Raw genomic sequence first — 15,369 nt, forward strand, 5'->3', positions numbered from 1 at the left:
TCGGGTCCGGGCTATGGGAGACCTGGCCTGGCCCCCGAGCCACAGTGAGAGGCAGACAGGAGAGCTGAGCCGCGTGACCCTGGCTGTTTATTCCACATTCGGTCCTGGGGCCCTGGGCAGGTGCGACCCCCGGGGGCCGCAGGGCTCAGTGGCCTTAGTGGCTTCTTTGGGGTGTGGTGGGAGGGCTGAGGGGCTGAGGCTGGGGGACAGGAAGTAAAGTGCTTGCAGGGCTCTCGTGGCTGGGTCCCCGCCGCCCTCCCTTGGGATGTGCAAACAGGACTCTCCGGGGCCCAACCAGCCAGGCCTGGGTGAGGGGCACTGTCCCCGATGGCCCTGTCGGGGCATCCAGCTGAGCTGGGGGCCTGGACGGGGGACGAGTCCGGAATGTACTGTCCGCTGATTGTCTGCTTGGCGGCCGGGTCAGTTCTTCCCAGCAGCAGGGGCCGAGGGCTGGCTGCCCGCGCGCCAGGCCCTCACCTGCGGAGCCGCTGCAGCTGGGGGAGAGGCCGGGGTCAGGGCCACCATGGCACCCGGTGCCCACCCGGCCCACAGGACACTTACCTCGTTCTCGACCAGGTTCCGCCGGTACAGCGCCTCCTTGGCGGCGTCCTAGGGGATGGGCGGTCAGCAGGCAGTCCTGCCCCCCCAGCCCTCCCCCCGCCCAGCCCACCCGGCTGCCCAGCTCACCCTGCTGCCGTCATTGCCCAGGCGCCGGGCGGCCTCGGTGTAGAACTGCAGCTGGCGCTCCAGATGGGCCGCGTACTCTGCAGGTTGTGGGGGTCTCAGGGTGCAGGCCGGTCCCCCACCTGTCTGCCCCAAGCCCCTAACCTTGGGGCATCTGGGTGCCCACTCCATGCCCTGCACCCCGCGCCCCTGTCCCTCCAGATGCCGGTCCCCAAGCTCCTGTTGCCGCTGTCCCCTCTGGAGCCCTACCCCTCCGGAGGCTGGCACCCCCCTGCTCCAGCTGTGCCCTCTGCCACTGGCTGCGCTGCACGATGTCCTGGTACTGCTGGGCCACCTCGGGGGGCACCGGCCGCCGCGCCTGCCTCAGGGCCAGGATCTGAGGGCCCAGAAGGTGCCTTGAGCGTCCAGCCTGGACCTGCAGCCCCCAGGCCCAGCCCGAGCTCCACAGGCGGCACCCACCTTCCGTTCCAGTCGCTCCTGGTCGAAGGCCAGCACACTGAGGCTGTGCAGGGGCCGGGCCGACCTGGGGGAAGGGAGGCAATGCGGGTTGCCCCACCCCACCCCACGGGTTCCCCAGGCACTGGGGACACACGCCAGGCCCACCCCAGTGCTGCCAGGCTCACAGCCAGGCTGGAAGATGGCCGCACACCCAGGCCACTGTGTCAGGATGGGTTCCTGCAGGAGTCAGCGGCCAAGTTGGGACCCAAGGGAGGAGGCAGACTTGGGCAGAAGACAAGGGGGCAAGGGCAGGCAGGGGTAGCGGTGCTAAGGGCACCAGAACACAGGAGCTCAGAGGCCAGGGAGAACCAGACATGGCCTCCAACAGGAGGGAGCGGCAGAGAGAAGCCGGGATATTCCGGCAATGGTCAGATGGCAGAAGGTCTTAAATATCAAGGGAGGAGTTGAAACCGGATCCTCCAGAACAAGGGTGCTAGGAAAGGTGTTGAAGCAGGACAGGGACACGGTTCAATCTGTGCCTGATGGGGACTGTCCGGGAGGGACTGAGATGAAGCCACCTACCTGTTCCCTGGCTCCCTCGAGGGGGCAGGAATGGGCGGTGCCCTCCCTTTAGGCCCAGTGACCTGCTGCAGGGGACAGAGTCCTGTGAGTCTTGAGTCCCCTGAGCAAAGCCCCCCTCCCTGGGTGCCGGCGGGCAGCGTCTCACTGTGGGCACAGCCGCTGGCACAGGGTCGATCACCAGCCACCTCTCGGTCGTCGTCTCCAACTGCTGAGTGGTCAGTGGCTCCCGGATCCGGACCATCACCTCCAGCCGCCCCCCTGTGGGCCGGCGACCATCAAGGACCTGGGTGGAGTGAGGGGACACTGGCAGTGGGAAGTAGGCAGGGCTGGGGGACCAGGGCCAGGACCCGGGAGAACCATGACACTGCCCGGGGACGCGGCCCAGCTGTCCTCGGGGCAGCGGTCCTGGTCCTGGGTGCACGCGGCCGGGCAGTGGGGAGGCCTGGGAGGAGGGACTTTGGGTGTCTCAGTAAAGGCACCCCTCACCTCGAGGATTTCCCGGACCTCGCAGGCCGTCTCCAAGGCGTCCAGCTTCAGCTGGGCTGTCCCCAGCACGCGGTCGGTCTTGAACAGCCCCCTGTGGGCGGGAGCAGGTCGGTGGGTTCAGGGCTGTGCCACCCCCTCCCGCACCGCCCTGCGCCCTGCGCTCACCCCTTGTGCACCACTTCGAACTTGATGCCCTTGGTCTGGATGGCCCTGCGGAAGCCGCGGTGGCCGCGGTTGATGCTCAGCTTGAACTGCTCCTTGAATTCTGCGGGGGGCGGAGGGGGAGGAGGTTGGGGGCCGGACACCAAGGGCCCCCTGGGCAGCGGGGCGGGGCGCCCTGGCTCACCTGGCGAGTCCGTGTTCCTGACCACGCTGGTCTTGTCTTTCTGAGCTTCCTCCTGGGTCGGGGGCGGGAAGGTGGTCAGAGCTCAGGGCCGGCCTTGGACTTCCCGCTGGGGCTGCCCCCCCCCCCAGGCTGCCCACCTACCACATTGGGATAGGGGAAGTCGAACCGCACAAAGATGTCCAGGTCGCCGGGGGACAGCCCTGCGGGCAAACGAGGGTTCCAGCGGGGCAGAGAGGCGGTCCCTGCCCCCAGCCCGGCCTCGACCCCTCACCTGGGGGCGTGGGCAGGTTGACGCCCTTCACGATGAAGAGGAGCATGTCGCTGCTGCTTAGGTCGGAAAAGATCCTTCCGGGCGGGAAACAGGCACCTCAGCCGCGGTGGCCCCACTGAAAACCCCGCCCTGGCCACCTCTAGAGTCACAGACCGGTTCTCCGTTCAGCTCTGCCACGGCCTGACTTCTGGGTCTTTCTTTGGTCTGCACGCACTTATTTGGTACCTACTATGTGCCAGCCAGTGCCCTTGCTGTTGGGGACCTTCCCTTCCATTAGCAGTATTTCTTGAGCTCCCCACTATGCCTACCTACTAGGCTCCCCTACATGAGGTGAGACGTTCCCTTAATATTCCTTGAGACCTACTGAGTGCCACTGAGCACCCTTGCTGCTGGGCCCTCTTTCATTAAATAACATTTCTTGAGCACCTACTACACCCCCGGCACTGACTTAGCTGTTGTGGAAATGTCTCTTAATTTTCTTGAGTCCTACTATGTGGTAGCTAATGCTTTAGCTGCTGCAAGACTTCCCTTAATATTCCTTGAGTCCGACTATGTGCCAGTCAGATTGCTGGCTGCTGGGAGACCTTCCTTTAACATTTCTTGAGTACCTACTATGTGCTAACCAGTGTCCTCGCTGTTAGGTGGCCTCTCTTCATGTGACAATATTTTTGAGTACCTACTATATGTTAACCCATGCCCTAGGTGCTACGGGACCTTTCCTTCACTTATTATTATTTTTTTTCTTAGTTGGACACAATAGCTTTATTTTATTTATTTTTACGTGGTGCCGAGAGTCGAACCCAGCACCTTGCATGTGCTAGGCAAGCACTCTACCACTGAGCCCCAGCCCTGCACTTACTATTTCTTGAGTCCTACTATGTGTCAAGTAGTGCCCTAGCTACGGGGGCAAAGGAGTCAACGAGACAGACCCCCATCCCTCGGGGGGGTCTGACTAACTGAGTGGACAGATGCCCAGGGAACACAATAACAGAACCAGAGAAGAATTCAAGACTCCAAATAGGGGATAGAGCAGAGCTCACTCAGGAGGGGCTGCTCTATACAGGGTGACCAAGGAGGGCTCCCAGGGGAGGAGACAGTATAAGGACACTGGATATCGAGAAGGAGCGACCCCAAGGCCTGGGGAAGAGGGCCTGGGCAGAGGCAGCAGCTGGTGTGGAGGAGGGACCCAGAGAGATGGCCACAGAGCTCCGGGAGGGGGGCAGGTGAGAGGCGAGGTGACAGGGAGACTGGGGTGGGCGCTCCCAGTGTGGCAGGAACCCTGAGGCTCAGTGGCCAAGCCTGACTCATACAGTCAGTGGGGAAATGGGACCGTCCCTCAGGGGCAGGAGGACTTAACAGGCACAACATGGGGGGTCTCCTGTGAGCTCCCTCGGCCCCCCTGGGGCAAGGTGCGAAAGTGTCTGTCACCGCCCACAGCCCTTCACTGGCACCTTGTGCCTGCCCCAGGGTCTTTGCATGTTCTGTGCTCTCCCCTCCCCGCCAAACCCTTCCAGAGCTGAGTCCTAAACCAGCTTCCAGGGAGCAAGCTCCTCCCCAGGAGTGTCCCAGGTGGGGACAGGGGCCTTACTTGATGATGTTAAATGTTCTCTGCTCGAAGCGGGCGGCAGGCGTGGGGAGACCCCGGGCGAAGGCCTGCTTCAGAGTCTCCATGCTCTGCTTGCAGCCCTCTGCCAGTTTCTCAAACCTGCGGCGAGAGGCCCCGCTCAGGCCCTGGCTCAGCCCAGGCGGGGGGCTCGATGGCCTGGCAGGCGCCGTGCACTTACTTGCTGGCCTCGGCGATGTTGCCCAGGTGGGTGAACTGGTTCGAGTGGTTCAGGCACATCTACGAGAGCAGAGGCAGTGAGGCTGGGCGGGGGGCCGCAGGCCGGGCGGGGGCCGCAGGCGGTGTGGGCTGGCCAGGCGGGCCTCACCTCGTGCTGCTGCCTGATCAGCTTGGTGAGCTCGCCATAGCGCCGGGCGGCCTCTGGAGACAGGCCTGGGCCGGGCCGCTGGACCAGGACAAAGTCGTCCTTGTTGACAGGAGCCGGCGGCACCTAGGAAGAGAGGCTCATGGGGACAGGCCTGTGCTGGCCACAGCATGCCCACGGAGGGTTCTGCAAGCTCTCACTCCTCTCTGGAGGCCACCCTTGCCTGCTGCTGCACCCCCTCCCTCTGGACTGGCCACATGGCCCTTCGGCTGACACAATGAAGCTGTCCCTGTCATCCAAGCCATCTTTACAGAGCCCCTACTGTGTGCAGGCCCTGCTCTGGGGCTGGGGACCAGCAGTGAACAAGAGACTAAAATCTCTGACTCAGCAGGAGACTGACATTGTCTGGGGAACACAAACCTCCCGATGCAGTAACAGACAGCAGAAGCTTCGGGAAGTACAACATTGGGAGGAAGAGCAGGGGTTCTGGTTAAAGGGAGGGATTTTGGATGGGAGGTGGGAGCAGCCTTCTGGAAACTTCAAGAGTCTTCAAGAGGCAGCAGAGAGCCGGGCAGGGCGGGGCGGGGCACATTCCAGGGAGAGGACAGCATGTGTAAAGGCCCCGAGACTGGAGTGTGCCTGAATGTGAGTGACAGCTGGAGGATGGGAGCAAGGCAGCAGGTGGAAGAGACAGGGAGGGAGGTGACAGAGCATATCATGCAGGGTCCCTCGGGCCACAGTAGGGGGCCTGTACTTATGGTGTGCTCCTGTGGTCCCCCTACTAGGACAGCGGCTCCACGAGGTGGGGACTTTGGTCTGGCTGCTCAAAGCTCTGTCCCCGTGCCCAGGTAGGGCTGGACACCTGGTATGAGCTCTGTAAATATTTTCCACTGTGGTTGCTGTTTCATGGCCAAGGAGTCCTGGCTGACCCGAAGGTAGGAGTCACTGTCCCCGCTTCCCCAAGGAGGGAAATGATGCTCAGAGCAGAGCGAGCAGGCCTTCCTGGGGTGGCAGAGTCCGTTAACTGCCCCCCCCCCCCCCCCCGCATGGGACCCCCTTGCCTGGTACAGGGGTCAGGCACAGAGTGACTCAGCAGGAGACTACATGTCCCAGGCTCCTTTGCAGCTAGGTGTGGCCATGGGACAATCCTGGCCACTGGGAGACAAGCAAAGGTGATGTCACTTCCTTATAGGAAACTGCTCTGCCTTTTTCTCTCACTGCTTCCCAAGGGCTGGAGGCCGGAGGGCAGGGAGCCACTTGGATCATGTGTCCCCGGCGCGGGGCAGAGCGACAAGAGGGACGGAGGCCCGGTCCTGGAGGCTCTCTTGTTTAGGGCTCCGCCTGCGCTGAGGGTTCTATGCAAGAACCATGTCTGCCTCGCCCTGGCTGCTATCTTGGGGTGGCCTATTTGTTATAGCAGCTTAGCCTCGACCCTAACTAATACATCCAGATCCCACAGCTGCCAAGGGGCTGCAGCCCGACCAGCGGATGCCGGGGCGGTTCCCCTGGGCCTGAGGGTTCACCTTGGCGATGTCCACGGGCAGCCCGTTGCGGGAGGCCTCCAGCATGGGCTCCAGCCCCTTGGCCTGGCGCAGGTGCATCTTGGCACCCTCCACGTCGTTCTTCTGCTTGGCGCGCAGAGCGGCCTGCAGGAGTTGCTTCTTGCGGCCCTCCAGGAAGGCCAGCTGCTGCTGGGCTGTGGGCAGAGAACCTCGGTGGGCCGCCCGGAGGGCCACGAGCAGGCAGCCGGGCAGGGGGGGCGCTCACCTCTGGTGGACGTGGCTTTGGGGGCTGCTTTGGCTGTTGGCGCTGATCCTGACTGGGGGGCCTTTGGGGGCGGGGCCTTGGGCTGGGCCACTGGGGCCGAGGAGCCGTCCTGCTGCTGAGGGGGACGGAAGTGAGCTTCCAGGGCCGTCAGAGCCACTCCCAGGCCGGCCGACACCAGCAAGGACCTGGTGTTTAATACCCACGACCTGGCGCCTGGGGTCCTCAGCAGCCCTGGAGGCAGGGGTTCTGGCCATGCCCACCGTCCAGCTGAGGGGACCGAGGCTCAGAGCACAATGAGCAGAATGCCTGCCCACCGCCAGGAAGTGGGGGCGCGGGGCGTGCGGCTGGTTCACACCTGGGACTCCCAGGACTAGCCCCCTGCCACCCCCTGCCTCAGCCTCTCACCTTCCTAGGGGCCTCATCCTCCTCGTCCTCTGGGCCATCTTCCTGGCTGGCCAGCTTCATGGCCGTCTCCAGGACCCCCACCAGGCTCTGCTGGGCAGGCTCACTGGCCTCCAGGCCCTGGATGGGAGGAAAGCCTGCCCGGCCGGCGGAGCACAGTGAGTGGGGTGGACACGGGTCCCCACCTGCGGAGCCCGGGCCTGTGGTCTACTCTGAAGTCAAGGAAGGAGCTGCTGCGCGGCCTGCGCGGGACCAGCCATTCCCACCGCCCTCGGCCCAGCGGCCTCCCTTCCCAGGCCCCAGGACTCCACGGGACTCCAAGAAGCAGGTCCTGGGTGTCCTCTGTGTGAGGAGGTGTGCGGGACACGGAGGGTGATCTGGCTGGAGGCCTCCAGGATAAGGGGGGCCTAAGATGTGGACAGATGACCACCCTCATGGGGGACCCGCAGCAGCTCTGACAACTGAAGAGGCTCCTGGCCCTCGGGGCTGGGGAGAGCCAAGTGAGCGGACGGCCAGTGCCCGACGACTGGGAAGGGGGGGGTAAGGCAGTGGGCAGGGGGTGGTGTCCAGACGCCTCCATCTCCAGCGCTTGCCAATCTCCCTGGCAAACGCTTCTGTCAGGACAGACTCTGGCCCACCCTCTGAACCAGGCTGGCAGAGGTCCCCAAGTCTGGCTGGCTGCCGGCTCCCAGCAGGAGACGGGACGGAGCCTGTGAAGGCCCAGAGGCTGCGAGACTGGGGATGGGCGGAGCCTACCTGGGGGCACCGGCAGCTCAGCCACGTCCACGGCTCGGCCGGCCTTGTGGGCTCGGATCGCATCTTGGTATTGCTGTGGGACACACAGGTGTCAGGGCGCCGAGCGAGGTCCCCAGGGCTGCCCACCGTCCCCCACGCACCTTGACAATGCGCTCATGCATGCGGGCCTTCCGCTGGTCACCCTTGGCCTTGGCCTGGGCTGCGGCTACATGGTATCGCTCCATCCGCTGCTCCAGGGCCTCCAGGAGGGTCCGCGGGGGCGGGGGAACCTCTGGGCCGGACAGGGTGGGGGGCAGGTTAAGGGTTCAGGGAACAGGAGCTGGTCTTGTGCTGGCCTGCCCACCCGAGGGCCCCCGCAGCCTACCTGGCGTGGTGGGTGCTGTGGCAGGAGCTGGGGGCGGCAGTGTTGGTGACGGTGGGTCTGGGGGCAGCTGGTCTGGGGACAGAGAGGTCCAGTCCAACAAGAGGCCTGCTTGACAACCCTGACCCCCACCCAGCCTGGTGGCACTGAGGAACAGGCAGCAGCAGCAGGCTGTCCCAGGGGGTGGCTCGGTGGGTCCTCACCAGGTGGAGGGGGCAGGCGGGACAGGTCCACGGGCTCCCCTCGGCTCAGGGCCTCCAACACGGCATCGAAGCTCTGGGAGAAGGAAGGGGGCATCAGGGGAGAGGCTGCAGTGGGGCCGGGGTCCCAGGGGACGCCCGGGCCCTGACACACAACAGAGGCGTCCGGGCTCCAGCCCCTCCTTGCACGGTCCTCTGGATCCTCCTGCAGTGCCCGTGCCCTTACAGGGCAGGTAACCTGAGGCTCCATGGGGACAGCCCTGAGGGCCGGCCAGTGGCCAAGCAGCACTCAAATGTGGGTCGCCTGACTCCACATGGAAGCACCCTGTCCACCCCCCACTGTCAGGGGGACGCACCTTGGCCACGCGGAAGTGTCTGGTGGCGGCAGCTGTGTCTCCCTGCTGCTTGGCGTGGAGGGCGGCCAGCTTGTACTCGCGCTGGCGGCTCTGCAGCTGGGCCAGGGAGCTGCAGGGGCCTGAAGGAGAGAACCGAGCACCAGAAGCCGCGGGCCTGGGCTCCCTGGGCCACGACGGTCACGGGCCCTTTACAGCTGCCTAAACTGAGGTTCTGAGAGGGACAGACGCTGCCTCCCCAAGAGCACGCGTCCTGGAGAGAGCACGGTGGGACCAACCCAGGCCCGGAAGGCTGTACAGCCACCGTAGTTTTGTCCCCAAGAGAATTCTAGAAGATTCATGAATGCTCACATTTTTGACATCTGTCATTTTTTAGTCTTTTTTTTTTTTTTTTTTTTTGGCACTGGGGATTGAACTCAGGGGCACTCAGCCACCGAGCCATATCCTCAGCCCTATTTGTATTTTATTTGGAGACAGGGTCTCACTGAATTGCTTAGGGCCTTGCTAAGTTGCTGAGGCTGGCTTTGAACTCATGATCCTCCTACCTCAGCCTCCGAAGCTCTGGGATTACAGGCGTACGCCACCGCACCTGGCTCATTTTTTTTTAAATCTTGAGTTTAACAGGTATACACGGGGGACTGGGGCTGTAGCTCAGCGGCAGAGCTCTTGCCTAGCATGTGTGAGGCACTGGGTTCGATCTTCAGAACCACATAGAAATAAGTAAATAACACAAAGTGCCTACCTACAACTAAATATATATATATATATATACACATATATATATATATTTAAAAAGTATACGAGGTTCTTAAACCTAGCATCTTACAAATACTGACATTTAGAAATGGTTCTGGGTATGGAACCCAGGGCCTCACACATGTTAAGCACGCACTCTCTCTACCACTGAGCGACATCCCCAGACCCAACACTATTCTTTTAAATCTAATATATGTGAACAACCTTGGTGATTTCAAACTCACCAACATTCACTTATTTTGTCTATTTTAAAATATTTTACTGGGAGCAGGGCGCACACCTAGAATCCCAGGAGTTCGGGAGGCTGAGGCAGGAGGATCAAAAGTCCAAAGCCAGCCTCAGCAACTTAGTGAGACCTGTCTCAAAATTAAAAAATAAAAAACACAGGCTGGGGATGCGGCTCAGTAGTAACAGCCCCAGAGTTCAGTGTCCCTTCCCTCAAAATATATAAATGAAATAAAATAAAAATTTAAAACATGAAGATATATAAATCTTAAAACAACTGTGGTAAAATAGACACAACACAAAATTTTCCATCTTCCATTTTAACCTCTTGTGTGTGTGTCTGCGTGGTGTTAGGGATGGAACCCAGGGGCGTTCTACCACTGGGCCACATCCCCAGCCCCCTCCTTTTTTTTTTTTGACACAGGATCTCACTAGTTGCCAAGTCTGGCCTCAAACTTGCAACCCTCCTGCCTCAGCCTCCTGAGTAGCTGGGTTATGGGCGGCGTCACCATGCCCACTTGAAACCATTTTTAAGTATAAAAGTCAGTGGTGTCAACTGCGGTCACACTGTGCAACCATCACGGCCGCCCATCTCCAGAACCTTCTCATCTTCCCAACTGAAACTCTGATCCCATTAACCACTGTGTCCCCGCGCCTGTCTGGCAGCCACTGTTCCGTGTCCCATCTCTATCCCTAGGACTCTGCCAGGGGCCTCCTACGCGGGGACTCTGGGTGCCTGCTATGAGTGACCTGGTCACTCAGCACACTGTCCTCACCGTGCACCCCACCACAGCCCACACCAGGCCACCTTCCTTTGAAGGCTGAATGACAGTCGCGGTGTGGAAGGACGCACTCTGCGAACAGGAGGGGCCTACACACAGCCCCCCACCAGTGCTCCCTGGCCCTGCCCGGGGCCTACCTGGGGGCAGCTGGGGCTTAGCCGAGCCTGGGGCCGAGGCTGGGGCGGAGGCAGGAGGGCTCTCCCGGGTGACCCTGGGCTCCGGGGTGGGCGGGTCTGTGGGGACCAGCGGGGGAGGTGCCAGCACGTGGCTGGGTGTAGCTGCTGGGCCCTTTCCTACAGCCACAGGTGGCGGGATGTCCCCTTCATCGATGGCATTGCCCTTCCGGACGGAGGCCAGCAGGTTTTCCAGCGTCTGGGTGAGGCATGGGCAGGGTCAGCGGCCGGAGCCTGGTGCTGGGGCTTGTCCCAGACCTGCCCGCCCACTCACCTTGAGCCCCCGGTCGTAGCGCCGCATCTTGGCGCTGTCCCCAGCTTGCCTGGCGCTTTCGATGGCTGACTGGTAGAGGGCCAGGCGCTCCTGCAGGGTGGCCTCCAGCCCCAGGTGGGGGGCCGAGGGCTTCGGCTGCGGGGGGCCGGGCACCGTCTGGGTGGTGACCCTGCTCGGCTTCCCCTCCACCCTTCCCGGCCCTGACACACGGCCCCCGCCAGCCTCCCCACCCAGGGGGGCAGAGATCAGGGTCTCCACAGGGAGAACGTGGGTGCAGAGGTTCCTGTCGCCTGTCAGGTCACGGGGCTGAAAAGACCACCGGTGGGCCTGGACTCAGACCGAGGGGAGCTGTACCTGGGCCACAGGTGGCGGGGGCTCTAGCACCTTCTCGTCTTCCCCGAGGACCTCGTTCAGCTCCGCCTGTGGGAGACAGCCAGGGTGGACACGCAGCCGCTGGACGGGGCCAGGGAGAGGCCTCCCCGGGCTCGGCGCTCACCAGCAGCGCGTCGTCGGCCTCCACGTCATCGTCGTCCGTCCCCTCCTCCTCCTCCTCGTCTGGGTCTCGCATACACAACCTGGCCATCTTCTCAATGGCCTCCATGGGCAGGGGACCTGGTGGCAGGAGGCCTCCGCTAGACCACTGTCCCCTAAGTCCCCAACCTCCCATCCCAGACACCCAGGCCCTGAGGGCACAGAGGTCCGCAGCAGGACAGCAGGTGCCTTTCCTGCCCTTCACGGCACCCCAGAGTCCTCGAGCCCTCCCTGCATGATGCCACCCTCCTGCCACACTGACCTCCCTGGACTCATGTCTTCTTTATCCAGCTCAGTTCTGGGGCCAGGCTACCCGAGTTCAAATCCCAGCTCTGCCACGTTCTCCCTGTGTGACCTTGGGCAAGTCACCTCACCTCTCTGGGCTAGAGTTTCCCCATCTGTTACCCAGGGATAAGGGTTCCTTCTGCACGGGTAGATTGTGGGGACTAAAGGTAAACGAAGGTCTTAGAACGAACCACAGGCTGCCCTCATCCACAGAGAACACACTCCCAGGCCACCTGTGACGTCCGAAACCACGGATAATACCCAACCCTCTACCTACTAAGTATTCTCCTATACGCCCTGAGCATTGCCTTCTGTCCTTCCATGGTCTGTGCCCTCATGCCTGCTTTGTATCAGTACTCTCGTGCTTCGGGGCCGTCAAGTGCAGGGAAGGTCACTCAAACACAAGCACCGTGCTGCCGAGAGTGGACCTAACAATCCAGATGGCTGCTCAGTGATAGTGGGCGGGCAGCACACACAGTGTGGACACACTGGACCAAGGGACGATTCACACCTTGGACAGGATGCTGGGAGATTTCATCACACTAATTGGGACACCTTGCAATTTGGCTTATGAATTGTTTGTTTCTGGAATCTTCCATTGACTATTTCCAGGCAACTGTGATTGACTGTGGGTAACTGAAACCACAGAAGAAAAACCATGAATCAGGGGGACGCTGCACCCCTGGTCTCTTATTATTCACCTTATGCCCATTACTCAGAAGAGCTGTGCTCTAGAAACCTGCCCAGGGGGCTGAGCTGGTGGATGTCAGCTCACTGCTGGGACATGAGGTGCAGGGCCAGGTCCCTGTGAGCTTCTGGGCACTACGTTTTTTTTAACAAATATTTATTTTTTAGTTGTAGTTGGACACAATACCTTTATTTACTTATTTTTATGTGGTGCTGAGGATGGACTCAGGGCCTCTACCTGAGCCCCAGGCCCAGCCCCTGGCACAACATTTTTACTAAGTGATCAATACCCAACTTTGCTTTTGGGTGCTTCTCTTTGAAGACATCTTGCTGAATATCCGTGCTGATTAGTGAACACTGAACACGCGGCCAACAGAACGTGAACTCGCACCTGAGTGAGGTTGACCTCTGCAAGTCACCTCACAGTCCTCTGTGCTCCTAGGACCCGTCATCAGCGCGTGACCTTTTTGCTTGGGACCATTTAGAACAGTGAAATCCCCAACAAAAAGCAGGAAAATGAGAAAAGCGTGGCACTGAACAGGCTAGGAAGGACCATCGTTTACGACATAAGAGCCGAAACACAAAAGCTGAGCACGAAAGCTGAGCACCGCTTTGCTCCTGCTTCTTTGCAAGGGGCTCCAACTTTCTTACCACTCTTGAGGGTCCCCAAATCAAATGCATTGTAGTGAGGAGGCAGATCCATAAAGATGACACCCACTTGGAACAAGGACTGACTAGCAGCTAAAACATCTGAAGGCTTTGTTTAGCCTCGAGGCTCCAACTCTACTCAACCACTGCAGAGTCCTCTGCCCCCGTCCCCACCCACCTACCCCATGGCCTTTGCACCTGCTGTGACCCCCTCCTGGAAACACTGGCTAACTCATCACCTGGCTGTTCATAAGGGGTTCCTGCAGGAATTCCCCCCCAACTCACAGATCTATCCACAGCTCTGTGCTTCCCCCACCCCACCCGAACCATGCGACAGAAAGTTAGAGGTTGGGACTGATGATAACACAGGTGTATTATGTGTCAGCTCTTGGGAAGGGCCTTACGAACCCTAGATTGACTCCTATGATGTGAACAAATACTATTCCCATTTTACAGATGGGAAAACCAAGGCCGGCACAGATGACACGATGGGTAAGTGCTGGGATTCACATCCTCAGTCTGTGTCCAGAGTTGACTGCTTCCTCTCTCAGACCGTGCGCTCCAGGAGGGAACTCCCTCTGTTTTCCTTCCCCTGTCTACCCAGTGCCCAGCTCCAAGCTCAGCCCACAGGAGGAGATCCAAAAATGTGCAGAAGTATGTTAAGCATCTTACCTTTGCCTCTGAGCTTCTCTAGGGCTGGGGGCTGATCCCCCACCAAGGCCAAGAACTCAGCCTCTAGTTCCTCATGGTTCACTCCATCCTCGGGGATCATTAAGCCATCTGGAGAGAGGTCGACCAGCAGGCCAAGCTGTGGGAACAACAAGGGTCCAATCAGCCCTTGGGCTGTCCTGCTTGGCCAGAGGCAGCCAGGATGAACCCAGAGTCCCCAGGGAAGGAAGAAAACAAGGTCTTCCTAGACAAGCCATTCCCTGGGGAGTGCCAGCAGGTCCAGACTGCAACAGGTGTTCCAAGATGGGCCTAGCCCTTTGGCACAGATCAAATGAGGCAAAGGGCAGGTGGAGAGACCTAGTTTTGTTCTCTGAACCTGCATCTGAGATGTGCAGCTACTCAAGATCACCAAAGGAAGCAGACTGCACACTTTGCCCTAAGCAAAGCCACTCTGCACACCTGGGCTTTTCCTTCCAGCAGCCTCCAAACCCCGAGGGGGCTGTGCAGGAAGGTTGGGGCATCAAGAGCAATTAGAAGCTCTGGCAACACAGTCGAAGTTCAAAGTGGGCCTTGGCCACATACACCTCTCTTCCTATTCTGGTGAACGACCAATCACGACATGATACTAGGGGTATGAAACTGCCTAGATGTAGGTCAAAATCAGCCAAATGTTGGCAATTATATATGTTCTATCTTCTAGGAATAATGATAGTGATAACATTTATTGAGTTGTATGTTCTAGCACTTTCCATAAACTATGCCAATGAATCTTCAGGACTGTCCTGTGAAACAGGGACTCTTCTGGGTCTCCATTTTACAGATGAGAGAACTCTGACTCAGAGCTGTGAAGTTAAGCTGTGTAGGCGCCAGGAGGGAACTTCAGGTTGGACTCTAATAGTTGAGCACTTGGCCATGCCCTGGGCTCCCCTATCAAAGCTGTCAAACTCCTCCAGGTGTCTGGGGCAGGGAGGAAAGGGCCAAGTCACAGTCCTATGGGATAAGGGGTGGGATAAGGGATGTAGCTCTGGATGTGCACCTGGTGCTGGCCAGGCTGCTGAGCCCTATGACCTTGGGTAGGTGTCTTCACCTCTCTGGGCCTCAGTGTGCTCATCCTTACAATGGGAATAAAGAGCGTGACCTGAACAGGCTGATGCAAGGGTTTGATGTGGCGGTCTGACTGCTGCCCCTCCCTGATTGGAGCTGTTGCGGCAACAGGTGGCTCTGAACAAGGGGTGGAGAGCCACGAGTTGGGGGGTGGGGGATGCAACGCCAGCAGGCCGTACTTCGGGGGTTCAGGCCTTACCTGGGGGCAGGGACCCGGGCTCACCTAGAAGGCGGAGATGGGGCTTCCCTGGGGGGTGGGGCCCTCCCCTGAGCGTGTGACCGGGTGGGGAGGGGCTCCCCCGCCGGGGCCGTGGGGCGCAGACTCACCTGGCGGGCAGCGGCGGCGCCTCGGCCTGGGGGTCCCGGGGGTCCCTTCCTCTTGTGCATCTTCCAGACTGGATGCCCCGACCACCAGCCCCCCGGCGCCTAGCCTTGCCCTGCCTCCTCCCCCGGAGACTGTCGCCGCGCACGCGCCCTTCCTGAGCCCCGAGCCCCTCCTCGGCAACCCGCGCCCGCTAACCCCGCGCCCTCGCTACCCGGGGTGGCCGTTCCACTTCCGCCTCGGCCTTCTGGGGCCGCGACACCGGAGCGCGGCCACTGGACTAGCCGGGCCCGCCTTACCGAAACTACAATTCCCGGCAGGCAGTGCGCGGGAGCGCGA

At 60.5% G+C, this 15,369-nt stretch overlaps 1 protein-coding gene across 4 annotated transcripts; it reads right to left on the reverse strand.

The window, feature by feature from the left end:
- Window positions 1-85: 85 nt before the first annotated feature.
- Window positions 86-15,317, reverse strand: Cc2d1a (coiled-coil and C2 domain containing 1A). 4 transcript variants are annotated; one of them, XM_077795755.1, is made up of 29 exons: window positions 15,036-15,317; window positions 13,608-13,743; window positions 11,281-11,396; window positions 11,139-11,204; window positions 10,785-10,919; window positions 10,475-10,709; window positions 8,578-8,696; window positions 8,225-8,297; window positions 8,025-8,096; window positions 7,801-7,931; window positions 7,661-7,733; window positions 6,908-7,041; window positions 6,503-6,614; window positions 6,259-6,431; window positions 4,739-4,861; window positions 4,592-4,650; window positions 4,396-4,512; window positions 2,808-2,881; window positions 2,678-2,736; window positions 2,537-2,588; window positions 2,356-2,455; window positions 2,191-2,281; window positions 1,850-1,987; window positions 1,705-1,766; window positions 1,144-1,207; window positions 934-1,060; window positions 688-764; window positions 562-609; window positions 86-494 (listed from the first exon to the last, which is right to left on the reverse strand). In XM_077795755.1, exons 1-29 carry the CDS (start codon window positions 15,093-15,095, stop codon window positions 474-476), a joined length of 2,847 nt encoding a protein of 948 aa, XP_077651881.1. In that variant the 5' UTR covers window positions 15,096-15,317; the 3' UTR covers window positions 86-473. The 4 variants fall into 4 exon arrangements, with proteins under 4 accessions (XP_077651881.1, XP_077651879.1, XP_077651880.1 ...); XM_077795753.1 differs by having other exon boundaries at window positions 1,705-1,769; XM_077795754.1 differs by having other exon boundaries at window positions 6,503-6,617.
- Between the last annotated feature and the right edge of the window lie 52 nt (window positions 15,318-15,369).

This window comes from Urocitellus parryii, chromosome 3, assembly GCF_045843805.1.
Source record: "Urocitellus parryii isolate mUroPar1 chromosome 3, mUroPar1.hap1, whole genome shotgun sequence".
Lineage (NCBI taxonomy): Eukaryota > Metazoa > Chordata > Mammalia > Rodentia > Sciuridae > Urocitellus > Urocitellus parryii.